At 38.2% G+C, this 11698-nt stretch overlaps 1 protein-coding gene across 1 annotated transcript; it reads left to right on the forward strand.

Moving 5' to 3' along the window:
- The first annotated feature begins 6043 nt into the window (after nt 1–6043).
- Nucleotides 6044–7888, forward strand: LOC110582819 (probable inactive serine protease 58). Its single transcript, XM_021692834.1, has 4 exons — nt 6044–6066; nt 6149–6393; nt 7190–7326; nt 7718–7888. Exons 1-4 carry the CDS (start codon nt 6044–6046, stop codon nt 7886–7888), a joined length of 576 nt encoding a protein of 191 aa, XP_021548509.1.
- The last annotated feature ends 3810 nt before the right edge of the window (nt 7889–11698 follow it).

Genomic DNA, 11698 nt, shown 5'->3' on the forward strand with positions numbered 1-11698 from the left:
AATGTAGGTGCTTTGTGCATTCACGATAAATCAAAATTGTGATTGTCATTACTTTCTCTCATATAGATACTATTTTTTGTCTTAAAGCCTATTTTTCAGATATTAATATGCCAATCCTGTTTTTTTTTTTTTGGTTGGTTGGCATTGTCCTGGTATATCATTTTACATCTTTTCTACCTTTCTGTATCTTTTTCATTTAAATATGTCTATTAATTTACATATAGTAGGATTTAAAAAATGCAATTTACAATTTCTGTCTTTTAACTGGAGAGTTTAGGCCATTGTGTTTATATTGATTATTGCTATACTCAGACTTGTTTCTACCTATTTTGAATTTCTACTCTTTTATATTTGTCTAAAAATGCTTTTGTTCTATTATTTGATTAATATTTTAGATATTTTAGATCATATGGTATTTGTCTTTCTCTGACTGACTTGTTTCACTTAGCATAATGCTGTCTAGCTCCATGTATGTTATTGCAAATGGCAAGATTTCATTATTTTTGTTGGCTGAGTAATATTCCATTGCGTATATATACACCACCTCTTCTTTATCCATTCATCAGTCAATGGATACTTGGGCTGCTTCCATAGTTTGGCTATTACAGATAATGCTGCTATAAACATTGGGGTATATGTAGCCCTTTGAATTGGTATATTTGTTTCTTTTGGGCAAATCCCTAGTAGTACAATTGCTGGATCATAGGTTAGTTCTATTTTGAATTTTCTGAGGAACATCCATACTGTTTTCAGAGTGGCTGCACCAGTTTGCATTCCCAACAGTGTATGAGGGTTCCCCTTTCTCTGCCTCCTTACCAACATCTGTTGTTTCCTGTGTTGTTGATTTTAGCCATTCTGACAGGTGTGAGATGATATCTCATCACTGTCTTGACTTGCATTTCTCTGATGCTGACTGATGTTGAGCATCTTTTCATGCATCTGTTGGCCATCTGGATGTCTTCTTTGGAAAAATGTCTGTTCATGTCTTCGGCCCAATTCTTAACTGGATTATTTATTTTTTGGGTGTTGAGTTTGATAAGTTCTTCATAGATTTTGGATACTAGCCCTTTATCAGATATGACATTTGCAAATATCTTCTCCCATTCTGTAGGTTGCCTTTTAGTTTTATTGATTGTTTCCTTTGCTGTGCTGATGCTTTTTATCTTGATGAAGTTGCAATAGTTCATTTTTGCTTTTGTTTTCTTTGCCTCTGGCAGTGTGTCTAGCAAGAAGTTGCTGTGGCCGAGCTCAAAGATATTGTTGCCTGTGTTCTCCTCTAGGATTTTGGTGGTTTCCTGACTCACATTTAGGTCTTTCATCTATTTTGAATTTATTCTTGTGCATGGTGTAAGAAAGGGGTCCAGTTTCATTCTTCTGTATGTGGCTGTCCAGTTTTCCTAATACCATTTATTGAAGAGACTGTCTTTTTTCCATTGGATATTTCCTGTTTTGTCAAAGGTTAGTTGACCTTATAGTTGTGGGTCCATTTTTGGGTTTTCTATTCTGTTCCATTGATCTGTGTGTCTGTTTTTGTGCCATTACCATACTGTCTTGATGACTACAGCTTTGTAATACAGCCTGAAGTCCAGAATTGTGATACCTCCAGCTTTTCTTTCCTTTTTCAGGACTGCTTTGGCTATTCAGGGTCTTTTGTGGTTCTATATAAATTTTAGGATTGTTTGTTCTAGCTCTGTGAAAAATGCTGGTGATATTTTGATAGGGATTGCATTAGATGTGTAGATTGCTTTGGGTAATATAGATATTTTACCAATATTTGTTCTTCCAATCCTTGAGCATGGAATGTCTTTCCATTTTTTTGTGTCCTCTTCAATTTCTTTCATAAGCATTCTCTAGTTTTCAGAGTACAGATCTTTTACCTCTTTGGTTAAATTTATTCTTAGGTATCCTATGGTTTTTGGTGCAATTGTAAATGGGATTGATTCCTTGATTTCTCTTTCTGCTGCTTCATTATTGGTGTATAGAAATGCAACAGATTTCTGTATGGTGATTTTATAGCCTGTGATTTTGCTGAATTCGTGTATCAGTTCTAGTAATTTTCTGGTGGAGTCTTTCAGGTTTTCTATATAGAGCATCATGTCATCTGCAAATAGTGAAAGTTTGACTTCTTCCTTGCCAGTTTGGATGCCTTTTATTTCTTTTTATTGTCTGATTGCTGTGGTTGGGACTTCCAGTACTATGTTAAATAACAGTGATGAGAGTGGACATTCCTGTCTTGTTTCTGACTGTAGAGGAAAAGCTCTCAATTTTTTCCCCATTGAGCATGGTATTAGCTGTGGTTCTTTCACATATGGCCTTTATGATGTTGAAGAATGTTCCTTCTATACCTACTTTCTTGAGGGTTTTTATCAAGAATGGATCTGTATTTTGTCAAATGCTTTTTCTGCATCTCTTGAGAGGATCAAAATGTTCTTATCCATTCTTTTATTAATATTGTGTATCACATTGATTGATTTGGGAATCTTAAACCACCCTTGCAGCCCAGGAATAAATCCTACTTGATTGTGGTGAATAATTCTTTTAATGTACTGTTGGATTGGATTTGCTAGTATCTTGTTGAGAATTTTTGCATCCATGTTCATCAGGGATATTGGCCTGTAATTCTCCTTTTTAGTGGGGTCTTTGTCTTGTTTTGGAATCAAGGTAATGCTGGCTTTGTAGAATGAGTTTGGAAGTTTTCCTTCCATTTCTATTTTTTAAAACAGTTTAGAAAATAGATATTCTTCTTTATTATCTTTATTTTTATTTATTTTATTTTATTTTATTTTAAAGATTTTTATTTATTTATTTGAGAGAGAGAATGGGAGACAGAGAGCACGAGAGGGAAGAGGGTCAGAGGGAGAAGCAGACTCCCTGCCGAGTAGGGAGCCCGATGTGGGACTCGATCCAGGGACTCCAGGATCATGACCTGAGCTGATGGCAGTCGCTTAACCAACTGAGCCACCCAGGTGCCCTATTTTTATTTATTTTAGAAAGAAAGAGCATGTGAGTGGAGGGGGGAGGGGCAGAAGGAGAGAGAGACTCTCAAGCAGACTCTGCATTGAACACAGAGCCTGATGTAGGGCTCAGTCTCAAGACCCTGTGATCATAACCTGAGCCAAAATCAAGAGTCAGTTGCTTAACTGACAGAGCCACCCAGGCACCCTGGTATTAACTCTTCTTTAAATGTCTGGTAGAATTCCCCTGGGAAGCCATCTGTTTTGGTTACTGATTCAATTTCTTTGCTGGTTATAAGTCTGTTCAAATTTTCTATTTCTTCCTGTTTCAGTTTTGGTAGTTTGTATGTTTCTAGGAATTTATCCATTTCTTCCAGATTGCCCAGTTTGTTGGCATATACTTTTTCATAGTATTCTCTTATAATTGCTTGTATTTCTGTGGTGTTGGTTGTGATCTCTCCTCTCATTCATGATTTTATTTATGTGGGTCCTTTCTCTTTTCTTTTTGATAAGTTTGGTAGGGGTTTATCAATTTTATTAATTCTTTGAAACCAGCTCTTAGTTTTGTTGATCTGTTCTACTGTCTTGTTTCTATGTTGTTTATTTCCTGCTCTAGTCTTTATTATTTCCCTTCTTCTGCTGGCTTTAGGCTTTATTTGCTATTCCTTTTCTAGCTCTTTTAGGTGTAAGGTTAGGTTCTCATAGGCCTTCTTAGTTATAGTCCATCCATATCCCTCAGAGGGAACCACTATTCTCTTGTTTTTCCACCACAGTTTAGTTTTGCATGCTGTAGAGTTGCCTTAAGCTGAAGTTCACTCACTCTAATTTGCCTGAATCATCTATTTATCATGAACTCTTTTTTCAATATAAACCTCTGTATTTACTTATAAACATATTTTATGATAAATTGAATCACAAAATTTCTTAAGGGAAGGAAAAAAGAGAAATGGAGGAAGGATAAAAGAAAATATTAGAGGGCACCAGTTTTAGATATTAAATTAACACTGTAAGCACCAATGACTTCCCTTTAGCAAGAAAGGAGAATAATCTTAGCAACAGAAAAAGCCAATTTGACAAACACAGATGCACAAGAGAGTTACTACAACTGATTTAAACAATAAGTTGGGGCCTAACAATTCCATCAAGTTGTATAATTAAAACACCAGTTCTCATTAATTCCCAAGGTATGGAAATGGAGTGATAGGGGTCATTAAGTGATCTCTAATTTAGAAAGACAAGAGAGAAAGAATCTTAACATGAAGATTTCTTCCCTTTCTGTTCTAATGTATCTGTCAAATGAACAATTTTGCTCTTGTCAAAAGTTCCTCCCTGTGGCCACTGAAATTTCATATTATTCTGGAGGAATTATGCCAATTGGAGAGATATCATATGAATTTAAACACAAAGGGAGCATGTGTTTGGTATAGAGAACCAAATAGACTGAGATGATCTAATGAGAAGTGCAACAGTCAGTAAAAACAACTTGGCCAAAGACCAGTCATTCCCACCTGGGGGCCCAGCAAAATCCTTCATTGCAAGCAGATGAAACAAAGTATGACAGTTTTCAGGAACACAGCAAAACTAAGGAAAGTCCTTATAAAGTCTAATGTCTTGTAAAAGTGACCCAAAGCAAAATTTGTGTAAAGGATGTTGCTCTAATGAGAACTTTTAAACTTGTCAGTCCTTGGGCTTGGCTCAAGGATGAATTTATCAGGAATTATCAGACAGGGTGGCCGCCTTGGGTGGGTCAGTCAGTTAAGCATCTGACTCTTGATTTTGGCTGAGGTCATGATCTCAGGGTTGTGGGATCAAGCCCGGTGTGGGACTCAGTGCAGAGTCTGCTTGTCCCTTCCCCTTCACCACCCCAGATAATTCCTGAAGGCACCATTCACATTATAGTCTATGTGAATGGCAACCCATTGGCTTGTACAATGCACAATCTGCATTCCTGTCCTATCTATTTTTATTTTAATTTTTAAAAAATGTTTTATTTATTTATTCATGAGAGTCAGAGAGAGAGAGAGAGAGGCAGAGGGAGAAGCAGGCTTCCCGCCGAGCAGGGAGCCCAATGCGGGGCTCGATCCCAGGACCCCGGGATCATGACCTGAGCCGAAGGCAGACGCTTAACCATCTGAGCCACCCAGGCGCCCCTTTATTTTAATTTTTTAAGTATTTATTTATTTTGGAGAAGGAGAGCATGAGTGCGAGTGGGGGGTGGGGAAGGGGAAAGGACAAGCAGACTGCACTGAGTCCCACACGGGGCTTGATCCCACAACCCTGAGATCATGACCTCAGCCAAAATCAAGAGTCAGATGCTTAACTGACTGACCCACCCAAGGCGGCCACCCTGTCTTATCTCTTTAGACTTTATAACTCTCTACAAGGTGACAAAGACAGACTGAGAGACATATGGTACCGTTGTTAGGAGACAATATAATCTTAGCATTTGGGAGCTCAACAAAACAATCGGTGCTCAGTACCAATGTGGTACTTATCTCACTCTTGTGGTTGGAGAAATACCTGAGTGGGAGACTCAGGGGCCTCACTGGAGTGCCCTGTTCTGAATTTAGAGTCTTGAGCCATGTTAGTGAGTGGATCTCAACTGGATCTCAATGGAACATCTAGGATTTTTGACTCTTGTTTTCCCAAAGGACCACCAGAAAGCCCTGTTAATCCAGCAGTTTTGATAGACATGAGTAGAGCATAGTATATTCAGATGATTCTCCTTAGCTTTAGAATATTTAAACTCTCAAAGCTGTTACTCACTTCCTCTGTACAATTTCACATTTCCTATTCCCCTCAACTCCCAAAGGAGCCTCCCTAACAAAACCTACTAGTCTCATAAAAGCCTTGACTATCCATTTACATCCTTCTTTCTACTGTTTCTAGGTCTTGAATTGGAGCTTCTCTCTAGAATTATTCTAAGAGTAGAGTCTAAGCCATTGCATTGCTTAATTCCTGAAGGCACCATTCACATTATAGTCTGTGTGAATGGCAACCCATTGGCTTGTACAATGCACAATCTGCATGACACATGTGGCAGCTACACATAAAGGATTAAGTGCATAAAAATGAGAGGAAAAGGCTAAATGGGTTACCATAGAAGGAAATTGTGTGTGTGTGTGTGTGTGTGTGTGTGTGTTTAGCCTTGGGATCTGGGAGTATTAATCTTTTTTCTCTTTTTCATTTTTCAGAGATCTTCAGATCATCTTTTATGGCAGTTCCACAAATCTTCGAGACTTTACTGGGGAGATTGTACCTTATGAGAGGATCATTATTCACCCAAACTTCACTGTTACCTCTCCTAAAGATGACCTCATGCTGATAAAGCTGCCTCTACCTTTTACCTTCTCCACCAAAATTTTTCAGTTGCCTACTCTCAAGAATGCAGTTAAAGATTGCTTGATTCACACTTGGTTAGACAACAAAGACTTTATTGGTGAGTGACTATCAAAAAGAAGAGTTAGTTCTTGGATATATTCACATCTTTAGGATCTCTAAGGAATTAGGGGAAGGAATTGGAACTTATAGGGCTAGTGCCAGATTTCTAAGCACATGTGTAAAGCTAGAAATGGAACAACAGTATTGGCTTTCTAGAGTAGAAGTGATCTTAATTAGGGCTTTGAGAATCAAATCCTAAATCAAGGTGTTGCGTGAATGTATCACACTGGCACACACCACAGTGGGTAGAATCTGAGGTCTATGTTTGAGTATTGATTCTAACATTCATTATAGGTTTATGAACAAATTCTTTCACTTCTTGAATCTTAATTTGCAAATTGATAAGAATCATATTTTCCCTTTACTTAATAGGAGTGATATTGTTATCAATTACAACAACGGTAGTAACTACCATTTGTCGATCACTACTTATGTACCAGGCATGAAGCATCCTATACATATTATATAGTCATCATCACATATCATGTAGATAAGTTTCCTTGGAATTTATATCTTATAAGACAGGAAACTAAGACTCAGGGAAATGAGTTATTCAAGATCATGAACTTGGCAATGGCAGAGCTTGGGTTCAGATCTTGTTTGATATGTGGAGTGTCTTTTCAGCAACCACCCCGTGATCCTGATCATCTGTCAGAGATGATAAATTGAGCAGGAGGATGTGTTTGATCCATGGTCGTTCATTCTTACTGAGAGGAAGCCCTGAAGGAGGAGGAGGCAGGGTGCCTTATGGAAAGGCAAACAGGAATCAAAGTCTCCTTATTTCTTGTGCTTAGGAAATTCAAACCATAAGCTGCAAAGAGTCAAGATTCAATTGAGCTCTAATATAAACTGCAAAAAATTACTGGGTGAAAAACTCCTTGAAGACATGTTCTGTATAGGACCCATGCTAGGAAGCCAAGAGCCCTGCAAGGTAAGTCTTCTTACCTCATTTGCCTCTAAGCTCAGTCTCTACTCTTTGGGTCTCTCATCCTTCTTCGAGGGGCTGGATTTTTCAGTCAGGCTATGAGTTCAGAGAGTAAGGTGGCTGAAGAATGATGACTCTTTCTTCTCCACCCTGTGATAGAGATGAAAGAAATAGATTTTGGGATGGAAAGCTATCTTCCAGCTACTGCTTGGAAATATCTGTGTAGGGATGACTGGGAGGTGTAGGGGTCATTAGTGCAATGGAAAGAAGCTTTCATACTGTATTCTTATATCTTGGACCCCTTTGCATGGCAAATGTAGTAGCTTTCATTTTTGTTCAGGTGTTGAGGAAATCTCAGGTGGGAAGGAATTTCTGATCCCTCTACTCTATCTGGCAGGTGGTCACAGCTGCACCAGCCATATGTGGCGGTGAATTACGAGGAATTTTGTCTTGGGAAACTGGATGTATTCTAACAGGATACACTGTTGTCTTCACTGACCTACACAGCTACATTCCATGGATCAAGAACATTATGTCTACAGAACAAGCTGATATAGAGCTCCATTGACACCTTTACCTCCTAGCTGATCCACAGCAACCACATTATGTATCTCAGTCCCAGTCTTTCCTAGGATCTAGGCTTGATTGGAGTTCCAAAAGAGATCGTTGACTCCTGGGTGTTGGCATGACTCTAGTCTCTTTAACTGCTTCTTTGCTTATTCCTAACTCATGACTTTTTATAACATTGAAACCATGAGTGCTGGTCAGGAAGTGGAATTCACCCAGGAATCTTTTTGGATTCTACCAACTCAGGTATTTCTGTTAAAATACTCTCTGCTTTATCTTAATGCAAAAAACAAGTGGAAATGAGGGATAATAACTACCAGAAGTCTATTTGGGCAAAGTGTAACCTTATAGCTGAGCAGTAATTTGCCAAAAGTTGGTCAGATGAGTAGTAATTTTTCTAATGACCAAGTGTCTTCTGTGTAAATGTGTGTGTGTGTGTGTTTGTGTGTGTGTGTGTGTATGGGTGGTTGTAGTTAGTTCCCGTTAGTTACTTAAAAGATCTATAGAATTCAGATTTGCTTAGGTTTACTGAGACCACCCAAAGGTCATTGTAATATTTGGAATAAATAAGGATTTCTGTATTTTGAACAAAAGCTGTAATGCATATTCATAAATGATAGGATGGGATTTTTTCCAATACATTTTCCTTCTGGTTTACTGCTTTTTATTTAAAATCACACATACTTGCTTAAAGGGGCACAAACTGGTGGAGTTCATGAGGATTTTGCCTTGGAGCTTTCATACATGCCTCTGAATACACCTTCTATATGGTGCATGCACTCATGAGCACACACTTTCATCCACAAACACACTCAGAAGACGCTTGTTATTCCAAAAATGTGTTTTCCACATACTATTTTTCATTAATCCATGAGAGATTAAGCCAATTTTAAACTAAAGCCTATCCATTTTCATATAAAATATTGAACATTCAAGAAATTTGTCTCTGAAATGTGAAATGCATTTTTGTTTTGCCCCTTCCTGTGAATTATTGGGATTTCTTAAAATTCAAATTGCTATCCAGTTGATTAAATCACCTATTTTTACAGATTCACAAAACCAAAACATTTTACTTTTTAAGACTCTCATGGGGATCAGAGATAATGTGGGAAGTGCATTGTATGCAGAGAAACAATGTAGGAATTAGCAGCGGTTACTAATTTTGACAGTTTCCACCTCTTTCACCCTTTTGTTGCCTAGTTAATTCCTGCTACTCCTGGTTGCTAACAATCCTTTTCATCCTTGCCATATGCCAAGTTGTGTATTGTCATCAGCCAACTGAACTAGTTGCAAGCAAACTTTTTACTGGGGTGATCTTCCTAACAACCTACTCTGAGTCCTGTTCTCTCTTTTCTGGCCTCATGCTTACAGATCTTACTTTCTCCATTCCACTGTCATTGTTCCAGCCTGAGTCAGGTGTTTTAATTACAAGCCTTTTCTTATTGATTTGGTCATAAATTCTTCAATTTTGGGGTCTTTTTACTTCTTAATATCTTCTGGACTTGGGTTTTTTATGTATGAGTTACCTTCTATCTTTCTCATCTCATTCCTCAATTTGAAACGGAAAAGGTAAGTCTATCTATCCAGCTGTCTGTCTTATCTACTATCATCTATCTATCTGTTTATCTATCATCTATCATCATCTATCTATCATCTATCTTTCTATCTATCTATCATCTATCTATCTATCATCATCATCATCTGTCTATCATCTATCATCTATTATCTATCATCTATCTATCATCTATCTATCTATCTATCTATCTATCTATCTATCTATCTATATCTATCTATCATCTAATCATCATCTCATCACCATCTGTGTATCTAACTGAGCCAGGACTGTTTATCACACTAATTTTTGGAGTGTGTGAATACTTTTCTAATTATCCTATCAATTTCACCTAAACTCCAATCCTGTATATGATTGATTCCAAAGACTTTTGACTCTTCTTTTCTTTCTTTCTTTTTCTTTTTTCCTTCTTCCTTCCTTTCTTCCTTCCTTCCTTCCGTCCTTCCTTCTTCCTTCCTTCCTTCCTTCCTTTCTCTCTCTCTCTCTCTCTCTTTCTTTCTTTTTCTTTCACTATTCTCCATTTTAAGTTAGTCTACTAAGAATTTCAGGTATCACATCCACCTTCCTCTCCTGACATGCCGACCAACAACTGCTCATTTTCTTTCTGGTTCCTTTTTCTCTTTACATGGGCTAGGGCTAATGTTGCATGACCTTCTCTGTACTTTAAATACTTTTCATTTAAATGGATCCCTGATACCAAGCTACAGATTTCAGTACCATAAATGGAGAACACAGGAATGCTTGCCCTGTTTGGTCCAGGGACGGCTTTTCTCTGCACTCTGGTTCCCTATCCTGTCTCCAACCTTATGATTCAGTCATGTCTGACCTTCAGATCAGGAGGATGGGGATCACCTCTTGGGTACATAATTTTATTTATATAGTATTTCAAAGATCCCTTCTAAACTCATGTGTATATGTTACATATTTGGCTTTTATTTACCCCTCAGTGTGATTATAGGTCTTCATTTCTATTGGTTCCCTGCATTAACTCTTGTAAGCTCACCATATTTATTACACATACTTGCCTACCATTTACATGCTTCTGACATCACAACTTTTCTTCCTCAGTCCATGTCCTTCTTTGGAAATACGTAGGGGATTAATACTCAGTTTCAGTAGACTGTGATTCAGTTCTTAGCCTAGAATTAACAAACTGTAAATTTGGAAAATCAATGAGCTTTGGTTTTTAGATTTGCTTTATCTATAAACAAAAGAGTTAGACCTGGTGATCTTGGTGGTGGACACTGACTGCCCTCCCAGCGTCCGCTCCACCCCTCCTCTGTTAGGTCACAGTCATGCTCTAGGGTGTGGTCTGCATTGACAAACTTATCAGTGAACTCCCTGAGTTTGGTTTGGGGATGGATGCATGATGCACTTTGGCTTATTAAACATCAGTCCCTCTACATTCAGTGCTGAGATAACATTGTAATGAGCTATTGTTGAGACCTTGTTTTGGGCATTGTGGCAGGTGAATGAGACAGAGCAGAGTTGCTGCTGTCACTCGGCAACCAGCAGGGAAGCTGCCTGAGGATGACGTGCGTCCACAGAGGAGGTCAAAACAAGAGAATTGCCCAGAAATGTAGCTGAAGTCCTGATAAAACCATTCCAGAATTTAAGTCTTCTCTCTGGATATTTTTTAGTTATATAATCCACTATGAAATTCCTCTCAGTGTTTAAGACAACTTGAATTGGGCTTTCCATTGCTATAATTAAAAATATCTCAAGATACAGTTTCCAAAGTTCCTTCTGTCTCTGTCATCAATCTAGACCAATGTGTGCTAAGTGTCTTACATATTCATTCTTATTAATTTTCATGGAATACATGTGGAGTAATTTTTATTAGACACAAACATTGTGCATCTCCTCAGATCTTCTCAACTGCCTCTTTGTTTTCAAAGGCTTTGCCTGTCTCCTTGATCATACTGCTACCACCTTTTTGGGGCTCTGTAAACTGGCTGGAGGCTGAGTTGAAGCTCTCAGCTTGGATAGCTCTCATGCCCATAAGCTGAACCTATCCATGCCAAGTTACCACACTACTTTAAAGCTTGTATACAAAGGCACACTTTCAGGCCTTAGTTTGGGTTTTCTGAGTGACTGTTAAGGGGAAGATGGTATCATCATGAAATCTGAGTAGTTATAACCTGGGGTATGAACCTTGATGAATGAGAAATGAGAAGGGGGAGCCAGACAAACTCCCACTGTTCTCGCCCTTCCGTGGGTTGCTCTGAGGTATGGGTT

The sequence above is a fragment of the Neomonachus schauinslandi genome, chromosome 12, assembly GCF_002201575.2.
Source record: "Neomonachus schauinslandi chromosome 12, ASM220157v2, whole genome shotgun sequence".
Lineage (NCBI taxonomy): Eukaryota > Metazoa > Chordata > Mammalia > Carnivora > Phocidae > Neomonachus > Neomonachus schauinslandi.